Source organism: Hoplias malabaricus, chromosome 3, assembly GCF_029633855.1.
Source record: "Hoplias malabaricus isolate fHopMal1 chromosome 3, fHopMal1.hap1, whole genome shotgun sequence".
Lineage (NCBI taxonomy): Eukaryota > Metazoa > Chordata > Actinopteri > Characiformes > Erythrinidae > Hoplias > Hoplias malabaricus.
In genome coordinates, this window is record NC_089802.1 from 22,830,477 (window position 1) to 22,846,719 (window position 16,243).

Consider the following 16,243-nt stretch of genomic DNA (forward strand, 5'->3'; position numbering starts at 1 on the left):
ATTCCTTATATTACATATTACATTAAATAAACAAGTTGTGTAATAAGAAGACGTTGACTAAATTATTTTGGAATTGTAATCTGATACTAGTTATAAATTGCACATCTCAAGATATAACCTTTTAGAACATTTATAAGTGGTGGGTACCCTTTAAGTAATCTGATTACATCTGGAGTGTTTCTGATCAAACTTCTTTTTTCCGGTTTCAAACTCACTATCATAAATTAAACCCTCTGAAAATTCTCTCACCTCCTACTTAATTACAAGTATTTATCAGTAACCATGATTTTATGTTTAGATGCAAAACATTACATGAAGTTACTCATATAATTTCTTATTTGTTCACTTTTTCTCATATACATTTAGGGACTGCTCAAATAAGTGGTGCCTATTACGACACACATTAATGGCATTTGATGTCCTTATTAAAATTGCTGTGTGGACAATACCTGGCATTTTAATTTATGTGCAATTTTGGAAACAAAACCTGCTGCTCTTTACATTTAATCACAATTCATGATGAATGGACACCTAGACTATTCAAATTCCATTCCAAGTTAAGAATGTTTTTTCCTTCTCCTCTAAAGAAACCATTTTACACATGATTTACTTAAAAATGCTGGTTAAAAGAGAACATGCAAATAGTTGCCTCAAGTACATTTAAACTATTCTAATAAACAAAGTTGGCATTTTAATTAGACAGAAATGACATCATATACTTCCAGTTCAAGGTTTTCAGATTTGACACAGTATAGCAAGGCTTTATTTATTCATGTATTCATTTTGCTTTTCACTGCTTTAAGGCTAGCGGTCATGCCACTGCAACAGCTGTAGTCTGATAAAAACTGAGTACAGAATCTTTAGGTCTCTTTACTTCTGGTGAAAAGGCTGTAAAGCTGTATACATACAGTATAAATATGGACACAAAGCTTGTATAGTGGTAATGCCATTATAGACAACGCATTTCAATATTGTATTTGTTTAAATATGATTTCTTTCATCTTGAAGTACATAGAATTAACAGTCGATAAGCATGGTTGCCATTTGTTAAGATAAGAAAAAACTGCATTCATTCACAGGTTCAACATTGGGCTCCACGTTAAAAACAGTGAAACATGATTTGTCCATTCATTCAATGGAAATTCGTCCACTAATACTATTCTAGCCAATCTCCACTCTGCAGTGTATGAAGGGTTTTTTGTGACAATATTACATAATTAAATGAACAAAGAAATAATTCATTAAAAGGAGAATTAATTAATTAAATATTTCATTACATAACTACTTTTTGAAATAGAAGCTTAAATAATTTTATGTGATTAATTTAATCATGCTTTAATTAGCATTTTAAATTGTTTTTAATTGTATTATTATGAATACTTAAATATGTATATGTTTATTTAATGTACTTTGCAGACTTGCACCATGAAATAATTAAATCTATCAACATGATCTATCATCCGTGGGCAGACCTAACTTCAGATCAATTGGTTAGATTACGCAGTAAAGGCAAGACAGAGTGATCACATTCTGTTGTCCGACAGATAGCTAGCTGTTGGCTAATGCTAGGAATTTTTCTACCTAGCAAGCGCTAACTACAGGCTGTCTGTTGGGTGCTGGAGTGGAACCTGATGGAGTGGAAGATAACAGAGCAGTATGGGTGTTCCTTAATGACTCTTCAATTAAATGTGCAGCCTCCCTTAAGAGTTCGGGGCAGCTTCAACTTGAACTCTTACTTTCGACATTTTGCCCTCTTAAAACTATCATTAGTAGGCGGAAATACGAACGTACGTGATCAATCTGTCTTGCCTTATTGCGCAATCTAGCCAATCAATCACACTGGATCAGAGTTAGGCCCGCCCAATGACGGATGATGGATGAGGTTGACAGATTTAATTATTTCATGGTGCAAGGCACATTAAATAAACATATCAATTTAAATAATTGCATTATTTAAGTAATAACATTTTAAGTAATAAAAAAATTTATTTATCATGGACTACTAACTATCATCACCAGTAGATTGACCAGAGGAGGATGGGTCACCCCTTGTGAGCCTTGGTTCCTCCCAAGGTTTCTTCCTCAGCTGGGGGAGTTTTTCCTTGCCACTGTCGCCCCTGGCTTGCTCACTTGAGGGTTTTACATTTGTTTTTACATTTCATGTCAAATCTTTGTCTTACTGGAATTCTGTGAAGCTGCTTTGTGACAACATCAGTTGTGAAAAGCGCTATATAAATAAATTTGATTTGATTTGATTTGATTTAAAACGCACATTTAAATCACAAATAAAATACATTAAAATATTTAAGCTTTTATTTAAATTTGTAATTGTTTAATGAAATGTTTAATTAATAAATTATCTTTTTAATTAATTATTTATTTATTTAATTATATACATTTGTCACAAAAAACCCTACATAGCAGTGTGCACTTGGTTTTGTTTAGTCATCAAAAACAGTGGTGGATCCTGGAAATTATCACATGGAGCTTCCAGACAAATCGCGTCATGTAGGCAAGAGCTTACAAACTCCAAAATACTTTATGTGGAGATCCTTGAGCAGCATTTCAATTATTATTTTTAAACCTCTGCCAAATATTCAGCTACAATTTATGTACTATTTTTCTAATACATCATAAATATTGAGCAACAATTAAGCAGTGTAAAAAAATGATTGTTTTGCTCAGTTATTAATCATTCACTGAAAAGTAACTGTAATCCATCATTATTCCTGTGTACAGTAACCTTTAAAAAAACAAAACAATTAACAAAAAAAGTGGTCCCCTTTAACTTGGTCAAGCTGAAAACAGGACCTTGTGCAATTTATTTCGAGAGGATGCCATAAGTATGAATGAAGCATCATCAAAGTTTTATGTTTTTATATTACAACCTGCTGTCTCTTGAAAACATCATGTTATAAAATATGAGGCACCATAGTAACAGAAACTCCACCACAAAATAATGAGAAAAAGTATGCAAAACTACCCCATCTCTTCTGGAACCCTGCTTCTGGATCCATCGAATTTCCGTTAGTGGCTCTGTGTACATCCATAAAAGAAAAGTTGGCTGACTTCGCTTAATTCAGGCTTGATGATCAGTTCTGAGGGTCGAAACCATGGTACTGCTCCTTCTTTGACCTTAAAAATTCCCTCTGACATGGAATCGACAGAATCTATAGATATCACTGAAAATAATTTGACATTAGAAGTACTGGAAATGGAAGGTTATAGGTCACCGCTCTGCGGCTCAGGATTGCGGGGCTCTCGGCCAGAGCTGTGACCCAGTCGGGAGAATCGAGAGGCTTTGGATTGGGCTGATTTGCTCCCATCCTCACAGGCAGCAGGACTGTCCCTGTCAAGACATAAAAGGAGATTATACTATAAAAGTTTTTTAAGGTTGACACTCTGGTCAATCACAAGAACAAGCAGTGATGTTAATACTAGACAGGTTAAAACTCTATTCACAAGAGGGCTCAAAACATGCTCAGAGACCACAATCCAGTTTGACATTTAAGAGGTTTTATCAGGACAGTTTCATTTGACAATGACTTTTGAAGATACTTTTTTATTCATACTGAATTCACCTTCTTTAAAATTCCATTGTGCCCAGTCATTATTGCACATAAACATATTGTACAATCTTCAGAGAAAAGCACTTTCAAATAGAATAGGAAATTTCAGGAGCTGCACATAAAGTAAGGGCTCAGTGGAACTGTAGTCTCTAGAGTGATGAAGCACCTAGACTACAACGGTAAAGGCTGGTCCTTCAGCAGATGTGAACAAACAAACAAACAAAATATCCCTAAATTCAGATTTTCACAATAAAGTGTTTTGCATCATTGAAATGAAAATGTTTAAGTAGCAGAAATGAGCAGAATAAAATATTAAAACAATAGAGAGAGAATGTGCCACTGCCTTGCTCTCTGGCTACCATAACAACCACAATAATCAGAACCAGGGCTATCGACCACCTGAGATAAGCATGGTTCCGTGGCTTCTTGTTTTTTTCCTTCCTTTTGTGTGTGTGTGTGTGTGTGTGTGTGTGTGTTGGAGGAGAAATGCCAAGGGCAAAGCAAAGACATCAGAAACTTAAATTTTTTTCTAGTCTGAATCAAAATGAGCTCATGCTGTACTAAAACAGCATCTCTACTGAATTGGGAGGCAACAGAAGTAGGCTTTTCTGAATGTATGGATCCACAGATGAGAAAATTTGTCTATATATACTGTTTCCATTAATGTCTACACAGCATTTCAGTAAAGGGCTACCAGCATTTATTTTCTTTCTATAGCCTTCTTTTCTACCTTCTAGCCTGCTTGTTCTAGGCACACCCTGCTGCCTCCTTCATTAGATCCGCTCAATGGACGACGGCATATTCACCACCCTTCACCCAGCACTCACCCACCTGGACAATAAAGACACATGTTTGTTTGCTGTTCATAGACTTTAGTTCAGCATCCAAACACAATCATTCCTCAGCACCTGATCGGAAAGCTGAAACTACTGGGCCTGAATCACATCATTAAGTTTGCAGATTACACAACTGTGGTGGTGTCCTCAGCGAGAACAGGTCAGCATACAAAGAGGAAGTTCAATGATTAACGTTTTTTTAAGAACCAACAACCTGTCTCTGAACATAGACAAGACCAAAGAGATGGTTGTTGACTTCAAAAGGACAAGGCGTTATGACTCCCCAATACACATCAATGGCTCCGCTGTGGAGATTGTCAAGAGCACCAAGTACCTTGGACTTCACCTGGAAGAGGATCTCACCTGGTCTCTCAACACCAACACCATAGCCAAGAAAGCCCAACAGCGTCTCTAATTTCCGCAAAGTCTGAGGAAGGCACATCTCCCACCTCCCATCCATATTCTACAGAGGAACCATTGAGAGCATCCTGAGCTTCTGCATTACTGCCTGGTTTGGGAATTGCACTATATTTGACCGCAAGTCCCTGCAGCAGGTAGTGAGGACAGCTGAGATATCATCGGTGTCTCTCTCCCCACCATTTCAGACATTTACACTACATGCTGCATCTGCAAAGCAACCTGTTTTGTGGATGACCATACACACCCCTCACACACATTCTTCACCTTCCTACCATCTGGAAAAGGGTACCAAATAATCCGGTTTATTTATACAAAATGGACAAAAAAACTCTGCTAAATACAATGTTTACACTTATACCAGACATAACTGCACGTTACTACTCCTACCAGTGGGCTAACTGCACTGTTCCCTCCCTTTATTTATTATTGTTTATTGTTCATTTTATTGTAAATTGTCTTGCATATATATTGTATTGTCTAACGTGTTTATTGTAAATCGTCTTGCGTCATCAGACATGCTACTGCACATGTGCACTTGTATTGTGCTTTTTTTTTTCTATGTAGCACCTTGGTCCTGGAGGAACATGGATTCATTTCACTGTGTACTGTACACCACTGTATCTTGGTTGAAATAACAATACAAACACTTTCTCACAGCAGTGAAAAGAAGTGGCTCACACAGATAATAGCTGTACTGACATAGACCAAGCTGTGATGGCAGAGGCAATAAAAACATCAATAAAAAAATTCTCATTGCAACGTTGTGAAACAAAGACACAAAATCTGACATAGAGAGATGTATGAATGTTCTCTCCTCACTAACATGCTCCCCTACAGTCAGATCAACAATTTTGTCAGTTTGACAAAAAGAGGAAGGTAATTGAGATCCATAAAAAGTCTAATTTGAAACGTTTTGCAAATCAAAGATTTTAGGAGAGTGTTAGGAAGAATGAGATATTGAGAGCAAGAGAGAGAGAGAGGAGATAAAGCACAGAATACAGAAAGTGTGGGCAAGACAAAGAAAGGAAGAGAGAAGTGAATGAGACTGTTAGAGAAAGAGTGAAAAAGAATGGATTAATATTTAGAGAAAACATAAAAACAGGTGTCACTCTCGCACAGCTCCAGGGTTCTGGGGTTGTGGGTTTCAGTCCTGCTCTGAGTGACTGTAAGGAGTTTAGTGTGTTCTCCCGGTGTCTGCGGGGCTTTCCTCTAGGTGCTCCAGTTTCCTCCCACAGTCCAAAAACAGGTGAGTAGGCTACTCAAAAGTATCCCTAGGGGTGAGTGTGAGAGTAAATGTGTGAGTGTCTCCCTGCAAAGGGCTGGGGACCCCCCAGGGTGTGTTCTTGCCTTGTGCCCAATGATAACGTGTAGCCTCCGGACCCACCGCGGCCCTGAACTGGATAAGTGTTTATTGAGTGAATAAAAAAAAAACAGGTAGTTAAGACTAACAGAAAGGAAGAGAGAATAACTTTTCAAATAATATGAGATTTTAAGAGTAATTGAAGGCATTATGCAAGAAACAAACTAATAGAAGACACATGGGAATGGTGAGAAAAAACATGGAGAAAGAAAATAGAAAAATAGATATAGACAATAGACAAAAAATAGGAAGAAATAATGAGCTGTATAGGGAGAGACTGAGTACAATAGCAAAGATTTATAGAGACAGAGAAATTGAGAAACTTTCAATCAAGACCGAACTGCAGGAAGAATTTAGCTGCAGGTTAATGTGGGTCTGCCACAATTACGCTATTCAATCAATGTTTACATGCCTTCTCTCTCACACAAACACAGTGTCCACAGAGAAAGTCAGCCTGAGCTGCAGTCTAAACAGTAACACCTAACTGAGCCATGCCATATCCATCAGAAACAGCAGTATTTTCTGCCTTTAACACGCATGGGCTTATGAAGCCTGTTCACACAGGCTTGCAGGCAGGTACGCACATGGATACAGGCACAGATAGGCAGACTGGTTACACCCTCAACATGTCAACAACCACAAAATACAGAATGTTGGCTTTGACAAGCCAGCTTAAAAATCTTCAGGCAGATAATCTAATTTCAACACAGACATCTGTGTTAACACTAGGTGACATGCAGTACTACCAGACTGTCTGACAGATAAGAAGATATTAACACAGCCATGAGATGATGTTTGGACTTCATGTGGAAACCCTGGAGATGGGCTCCAAAAAAACGGCGCCGAGGATGGCAGCCACGGTGACGAGCTCCTCCGTGTTATGTTTGTTTTTGTTAATTAATGTTGTCTATTGTACCTCAAACTTGGTCAGCTGGAACAGAGAACAGTTACTAACCGCCAGGGACAACATTTCTCCTGATTTTATGCCGGAATTTATTCAAGAACCTTCAGAGTGTGTGGAAATCTTTACAACGGCCGCGCTGACGCTGCTCGGCCTCGCAAGGAGACGCTGGAGGGCCAGACGAAGGGGCAGATGCGCGGGTGTGCTCGTGCGTCTCAGGCGGCGCGGGCCTCGCACACCTCTACCATCATTATTCCTCTCCAACCTCCGATCTCTCAGCAACAAAACTGAGGAACTACTCCTGCTCCAACGGACCAACAAGGACTTCTCCTCTGCTTCTGCCCTCTGCTTCACGGAGACCTGGCTGAACGAGCTGATCCCGGACAGTGCGCTGGACGTACCAGGCTTCCAGCTACTGAGAGCGGACAGAGACGTGGAACGTAGCGGGAAGAGTAGGGGAGGAGGAATCTGCTTCTACATCAACGAGCGCTGGTGTAGAGACACTACAGTATTGTTAACATCATGCTCTCCTCATCTGGAGTCTCTCGTCATTAACTGTCGGCCGTTTTACTCTCACAGAGAATTCAGTTCCTTCATTCTGGCCGGCGTGTACATTAGGCCGAGCGCGTGCACCAGCGACGCGCAGAGACAACTGGCCGAACAGATAATGGAACTAGAGAGAGATCATCCAGACTCGCTGCTGATCATTCTGGGGGACTTTAACAGCGCTAACCTCACGAAGGAGATGCCCAAATACAGGCAACATATCGCGTGCGCTACACGTGAAGGCAACACACTAGACAAATTCTACACAAGCATCAAGAATGCCTATCGCGCTGTTGCGCACGCCGCTCTCGGGCTCTCCGATCACAGCCTCGTTCACCTCATTCCCACGTACCGGCAGAAACTCAAAACCAACAAGCCGGCCATTACAACAGTGAAGTGGTGGACCAGTGGAGACATAGAGAAACTGCAGGGCTGCTTCGAATCCACAAACTGGGCTGTGTTTGAGGAGTCGACAGACGGACTGGACGAATACACAGACGCTGTGACGTCATGTATAAGCTTCTGTGAAGACAGCTGTATTTCAACTGGAACACGTGTTAAACACAGTAACAGCAAATCCTGGTTTTCTATAGAACTGAAACAGCTTAGGCGAGAGAAGGAGGCCGCATTCAGGAGTGGAGACAGAGCTGTCTACAAAAAAGCCAAGTACAGATTGGAGAAAGGGGTTAAAGCAGCGAAAAGAAAGTTCTCAGAGCAGCTGAATAACCACATCACAGCTAACGACCCATCGTCAGCCTGGAACAGTCTTCAGCTTCTCACTGGCTACAAGGTGAGAAATACCCCCCTCCAAATGAACGACCGTCAGCTCACCAACGACCTGAATGAGTTCTTCTGCAGATTTCAAACAATAGACAATCAGCAGACTCTCTCACCCCATCATCAACCCCCCTCCTCCCCCACACTGGCTCTCACACCTCCACCCCCAGCTTGTCTCACCATCAGCCTGCAGGACGTCCACAGACTCTTCAGCAGACAGAAGGTGAAGAAAGCCCCGGGACCTGATTCAGTCTCTCCATCCATCCTAAAACACTGCTGTGACCAACTAGCACCAGTCTTCACCAGCATCTTCAACAGATCACTGGAGCTCCGCTGTGTTCCAGTCTGCTTCAAGACCTCCACCATCATTCCAGTCCCCAAGAAATCCACCATCACTGGATTTAATGTCGCCCTGACATCTGTGGTCATGAAGGTCTTTGAACGCCTGGTCTTAGCCCACCTAAAGACCATTACAGACCCCCTGCTGGACCCCCTGCAGTTTGCATACAGAGCAAACAGATCTGTTGATGATGTGGTCAACCTAACTCTCCACTTCATCCTTCAGCATCTGGACAGCCCTGGAACCTACGCTCGGGTTCTGTTTGTTGACTTTAGCTCGGCTTTCAACACCGTTGTGCCGCAGCTACTTCAAAGCAAACTGTCCCAGCTGTCAGTGCCGGACTCCATGTGTCAGTGGATTGCAAACTTCCTCACAGACAGAAGACAGTATGTGCGACTTGGGAAACACACCTCAGACCTTCGAACATTCAGCACTGGAGTTCCACAAGGGTGTGTTCTTTCACCCCTTCTCTTCAGCCTTTACACCAACGACTGTGTCTCCAAGGAACCAGCTGTAAAGCTCCAGAAGTTTGCAGATGATTCCACTCTGGTGGGCCTCATAGCCAATAGTGATGAGTCTGCTTACAGAAAGGAGGTTGGTCAGCTGGTGTCCTGGTGCAGTGACAACCACTTGCTGCTGAACACAGACAAGACTGTAGAGATGGTGGTGGATTTCCGACGCAACCCACCCCCTGTATCCCCCCTCTACATCAATGGCACCGCAGGTTCCACTGTAGAGTCACTCAAGTTCCTGGGCACCACCATATCCAGGGACCTGAAGTGGGAGAGGAACACCGTCTCCATCACCAAGAAAGCTCAGCAGAGAATGTTCTTCTTGAGACAGCTCAAGAAATTTGACCTGCCACAGACCCTGATGATCCAGTTCTACACAGCGATCATCGAGTCCATCATCACTTCATCCATAAGCACCTGGTTTGGTTCCTCTACCTCACAAGAAAGAGCCAGGCTCCAGCGCATCATCAGATCAGCAGAGAAGATCATTGGATGTAACCTGCCAACGCTTCAGGAGATCCACACCAGCAGGGTGAGGAAACGCGCTCGCAAAATTACGCTTGACCCCTCACATCTTGGACATCACCTCTTCCAGACTCTCCCTTCTGGTAGAAGACTAAGGACCATCAAAACCAGCACAACACGACATGCTTCTTTCCCAGAGCTGTAGCTCTCCTCAACCACAGTGAACACCTCTGAGTCTTCAAACCACTGAACTAAACCGACTGGACTTAACTGCACTGAACAGGACACTTTACTCACTTGCACTATGCTATTTTGCACAGCTGTACAGAAGTTCTATTTCTGTAACTTCTACAATATATAATATAACCTACTTTAGGAATAATTGGAAACATTTATATTCATACTCATATCTGTACAGTATAGATTTTATATTTTATGTTGTCTAATTTATGTCTTAACGCTCTTTTTTTTCTAGTACTTAACTGTATTCTTTAGTCTATTTATTGTTTATTGTACCTCTTTTAGAGTTCTGTTTGTTAACAGTCTGTGTACGTGTTACATGTCATACATGTGTTGCTGTCACCAAGACAAAGTCCTAGTATGTTTAACATACCTGGCGAAATAAAGAGATTCTGATTCTGATTCTGAGACAGCATAAATACACTTAATTTCACACTTCAAACTAAGCTCTTTTAGAGTACCTTACAATCCAGTCAGCAGGGCACAACCAGTATACTATTTCACCAGCAACATGTAGGGGTATGTTTTACGGTTATTTTGGAGTGTCCCCCCACCCCCCATTATTAAAATAATTTTAATAATTTAAAATTATTAAAAAATAATTTGTAATTATTATTCTACTGTTTATTTCAGAAATTTGCCCATTTATAAGTGACAGTTTTGGCAGTACTTACTAACAACAAGCAACAGCTTGTCATATACCAAAAAGCAAATTTCCCACACTGCAAAACATGTTGGTGGGTGGATTGGCCATTCAAGATGTCCTTAGATGTATAAGTGAATGTATGAGTGCGTGCTGACTTTGATGGACTGTTGCCCCATCCAGATTCTGTTCCTGCCTTGTGCTCAGTAATTCTAAGTATGCTGTGGAACCATCTCAACCTTGAACAGGATGAAGTAGTTTCAGAAAATGAATGAATGAATGTTTTAAGATATATCATATATAAAGTGATTTCAAATCACTTTACCTGTTTTATTACATTCAGGCCCTACTACACATGCTATTAAATCAGCTCACCACAGCTGGGCCATGATCTAAATCCCCCTCTCCACCTGCTCCAGCAGTTTCTGTAGAGCCATGCTAGTGACAGTCAGGGGGAGATGTCAGGATTCCACACACTCTCTCACACACATTTTCAAATGAAGCAATTTTCTCAGTGGTGCTTATACACTTGATCTAGAACCTGTGCATGCCAGGCTGTTGTCCACTCTTCCTCTGCCAAGAACACAGTTTGTTTATAACAAGTTATCAAAGCAGGATTATTTAGCACTAGTGTGAGAGCAGCAGCATATGAAAGCCCTTTAGCCCCAGTCAAAATAAATCACAGTGAAAACACAACAGGTGACAGAATCCTGCAATTTCAAAGCTTCTGTCTAGCTTTTACACTAGATAGAGCCAAGGAGATGGGACAATAGTGCTGCAGTGTGCTTAACATTTTACAGGTCAAATGCAATATGCACAAAGGTACTTACAATGTACTTCAAAAATTGAATTAAATTTAATATGTTGAGGATATGATTAATTGCACTTTTAGTATGAAAGCAGTTTTGTAACTATGAAATGGCTTCAATAAAAAGTAAACAAAGCCATTTCCAAGGAATTTACAATCAAAAACCATATTGTATGAAACCATAAAGTGTGTCTTAGAAACTATTCCAATATACATTTCCAATACCACCATTAAACAATAATATGCACTCACTGAGCTGCTTAATTGGAACACTATACTAATAATAAATGTAGCTTAAGGTGTTATGATGTTTGGAAATCTGAAATGCTTTTCTGCTCACCAGTTTTACAGAGTGTTTATCTACGTGGGTGGACGTTGTCTGTTGACTGTATCATCAACTAGGCAGTTCTGTCTGCTGACAACTGTTCAACTAGTGTTGACATAAAATATCTAATCGTGGAACTAGAAAGTGCATGGACAATTGCGCAAATATAAATGTACAATCAGTGTAGAAACCAGTAAATAATTTTAATATTATGGCTAGTACCAAAGTGTCTATGTACACATATAAGTTGTTTTAATTATAATTACAGTTTTGTAAGGCAGGCCTGATAAGTGGCTTTGACAGACCTTGATGTTTATTCAGTTTAATCATTTCAGGATGCATTATGTTGACCAAACTGATTCAGCAATGTTCACCAAGCAACTACAAAAGGTGACAATTAAAGGGGATGTCAATACATTCTGAATAAAGTAGGAACACCAGAGAACACCAAACCCATGTCTATTCCATGCTACGCCTAACCAAAAGCCCATGATTTTTGATCAATTTTGATGATTGGCTACTCAAAAGTGTCTGAGAGTGTGTGACTGAATGTGTTAGTGTGTGTCGCCATGCGAAGGACTGGCGACCCCTCCAGGGTGTGTTGCTGTTAGAAAAGCAGTTAGTAACAATGAATGAATGAGTGAATTAATTATAATTTTGATACTGCATATATTACAATCTTAATACTGCTCCTCTCATTCAAAAACTCCCATATTTTCAGTGTCTTCACCACAACCATCTTCACCTACGCCACACCCCATCTGGATCCAGCTAAGTCACATCTGCTTTTACACAAATTATATAAACCCAAAAAGCCATTAAATTAGATTTTACTGTGCAAAACCATGCCAAGAATTCCCTTTGAATTAATTCAGATAGTTCAGACATAGCGAAGGAGTTTTTTTTTCATTAATCTGCTGTTTGTAATTGGAGCACACTTACAGGCAGTGAACTGGCAGTAATTCAGTTATATACTTTATGTGAATGGAGGACAAATCGGATTTATAGAAAAGCTAAGTTTAGCTCTAAAAACAGCATGGAGAATTAACCAGAGCAATTAAGTGAAAATGACATATCCTGCTTGTAAGATATATACACAGAAAAACTACAAGCACAAAAAATCTTTATTAGAAAAAAAAAAAAAAAAAGAAACAAATCTATCCAACACTGAAGAAATATGTGTATATGAATGTATATGTGTGAACTTACTGGCAGAATGGCAGCAGCTGCAGTAGCCTCTCCTTGGTGGGTCGAGCAGTGAACTCGGGCAGTGTCTGGATGAGCTTGTTCATCACCATGCGCAGGTAACTCTGCAGCTGCTTCCTTCTCTCTTCTACAAACTTGGCATCCTGTGAATCCACATAAGAACATTTCTGTGAATTAATATATTATATATATATATATATATATATATATATATATAATTTTTTTTTTAGAATAATGTCTTTTTGACATTTCACAATTCAAATATCAACACAGAAATAATGTAATCTACTGACGGATTTAAATGGCTAAAACATTGACTTAATTATTGAATATAGAATTACACAAATTAAAAGAATAATGATGTTTATTGTGAAAATACTTTAATAATGATGAAATTGTGAAGCTGTTCTTTCTGAGACAGTTGGCCTGTGTGCTCTATTAGGCTTGAGAAAGCTTATCAGTGACACAAAAGAAGCCCACTCTAATTCAGCAGAATTTTGGTAAACATCACACATACACTTTTTATGTGAACAAAGGCTTTTAAAAAACTGAGACTTATTATGAAGGCACCTGCCAGATCCAAGGCAGAGGCCTGAGACAATGATAGCTTTTAAACATTTATTATCAGTTTGCCTAATTAGCAGTCAGGGCAAATGTGAGAAAGGACCAGCTTAATGTCTGAGACCTGAAGCCTGAGATTGGTATTTGGTAAAACTTGGCTGGAAAATAACAGAACCATCCTTAATGATATAACAAATAATGACTATTTAGCAACCTAAAAAAACATTGTTTCGAAATAATAATTAAGGGGTATGATGTATTTGGGAGGACAATGAAAAGCCAGGTGTTATTTAAGAGATTGTCAAAGGCTATGAGGATGTGAAGAATAGAAACCTAATGGGAAGAAAATGGAGTATGGGAAAGAGTAAAATGGCCTTGAGCATAGATAAGAAACTTTTCTAAAAACACACACAAACCTTCTTTTGAACCTAATAGTGTCCAGTAAACAATGTCTGAAAAGCTAACCGGAAGTGGAAGCCCTTATATTTACATGGGGAATAAGGTGCCTTTTGGTTGTAATAGAATCCAGCTTGGCCTATGGATGAAAAGGTGGGGTGACATTCTTTTTGATATTATTAATTTGTTTAAAACCAATTGAATGCAAAATTTCCATTTTATTTTTGACATGTTAACATTGACAGTGCTAATATATATATATATATGTGTGTGTGTGTGTGTGTGTGTGTAAGAGGAAGCATGGCAGGCAACAGCAATGTTGCAAGGAAAAGAAGGCCAGTGGCTTCGTAATTGCCTTGTATTGGTAGTAATAAAGCTGTTAGGGTTGTGTGTGATGGGTAAAAAATTGAAGAGTGAACACAGGCTAAAAATATTGGTACATAGGATAAAGTTCATGTTTGGAAAATGCTAGTGGACATAGTTTAATAAAAAATTACATGTCCCACAGTTTATCGCTTTAAGTACGCTGAGGCAGATAACAATTCCATTTGCGTGCACAGTAGATAAAGTTTTTGAAAGGAAGAAGTTTAAGCATGCAGACTTGGTGGCTGAAGCGATAGAATGTAGGTGGCAGCTGCATATAAAACAGACATACAAGTTATAGATAGGCTGAAAAGTAAGGGTAGTTGTAAAGCAGTTATCAAAAGCAACTGAAAGAGCTACTCATAGTGGTTTTCCACCAACAGGGAACAGGTTCCTGAACCTAATTTTGAACTCTGCGGTGAGTTTCTACCAACATAAATTGATTCACAAACCAAAAAATGTATTCCAAGCTGGAAGCAAAAGATTTTTCATTTTAGCATGAACCATGATGGGGTTAACAAAATACAAAAAGGGCCCAGAGCCTCAAATAAAGGTTTATTGCTTAGTGCAGAAAGACAGGGTAATTTTCAAATAGAAAAAAAAAAAATTAATATAACAATGTGTATATAAATAATACGAAATAAAACAGGTCCATGCTCTGCTTGTGTGTGTTTCTGGGGATTTGTTTAGTAACATTGGCTACTTTTCTCTGCTGTTTACAAGCTGCAAAGGACCGCTAATGACTCAGCATAATTTACACATGTAACATATCTCCCTCTGATCTGACTCCTCTGACTAAACAAACACTCTGTCTATTTATCTACGGCTCTGGAGCTGTACGCTAGAGCAACACTGGAACCAAGCGACCCCTGCAACGCCACCCAACTAATGAGTTATTATTGGTTCCCATCTAAACTGGCAGAAACGTTGGCCAGTTTGCTGAATTAGCACTAAGGTTCCAAGAATCAGGAATGGAACCTTCCTGAGTTCTTTTGGTGGAAAATTGCTATAATTGCTATCTTTGGTTGTGGATTAAGGGAGCACATACTAGTGTTGAGAAACGCACACATGCACACAAACACACACACACACAGAGATAACATGGAAGTATCTACAGTAATGTGCAACAGTCAGATATGATCAAAACCATCTTAATTTTAAAAAAAGTATGAATTTTTCAGTATCAGGATAAAATACATAATTTACACACATGATACAAATTATTTAGTATTCAGTGTGTCAATCCTTCCCAAACCTCCAATGTTCTGTTCTGGAAGATGGTTGCATAAAATGTGTAATAAGCAGGCCTTTACAAATTCCTGGCCAAATAAAACCTCTGGCAAGCTAGCCTTGGCCTTGAGTCAGAACACATTAAATTATAAATGCCCCTGACAGCTAATGTTCCACTGTGAGTTTGACAGCAGTCAAACCTACCCCGGTTCTTTTATTTATTTATTTATTTGACAACCATGTTTAAAACTTGTGCTTTGTAAGGCTCTGTAAATTATCGTCCTATTCCTCACCAAGACATGACTAACACATCGCACCAGTGATGTTTCAGCAATAGTGTGTGGCTAACCCATAAATTTCTCCTAGCGATCTAGCTTTAACAGTCATGATAAAGCATAAAAGTTTATTATGACATGGGATATGACGGGGTGGTCAGGGCTGTCAGATCAGTTTCCTCATGGCAGTTGTGCTTGCCACCACTCATTTAGCACTCATTCACAGCCACCACACAGTAAATACATCAGCTTAATACACACAAAAAAAAAATCCAGACAGACTCTCATTAAAAGCAATACTACTACAGTTTTAAAGGTATGTCTTTCTCAGTCATAAGAAACATGGGGACCACTGCAAAGGTTTTTTTGTTATTTTATTTATTTATTATTATTTTATTTGTTTGCATTTCAGCATAATTACATTATATATTAGATATGCAGTTACAGACAATGACTAAAGGGATATATAT

At 39.3% G+C, this 16,243-nt stretch overlaps 1 protein-coding gene across 1 annotated transcript in view; it reads right to left on the bottom strand.

Moving 5' to 3' along the window:
- Positions 1 to 749: 749 nt before the first annotated feature.
- snx29 (sorting nexin 29) overlaps positions 750 to 16,243 on the bottom strand; it is a 160,006-nt gene continuing 144,512 nt past the window's right edge. Inside the window, exons 20-21 of the mRNA XM_066664497.1 lie at positions 12,952 to 13,091; positions 750 to 3,349 (exon numbers count right to left, since the gene is read on the bottom strand). Of these exons, the coding sequence (XP_066520594.1) occupies positions 3,223 to 3,349; positions 12,952 to 13,091 (267 nt within the window). The 3' untranslated portion in view covers positions 750 to 3,222. The remainder of the gene's footprint in view (positions 3,350 to 12,951; positions 13,092 to 16,243) is intronic.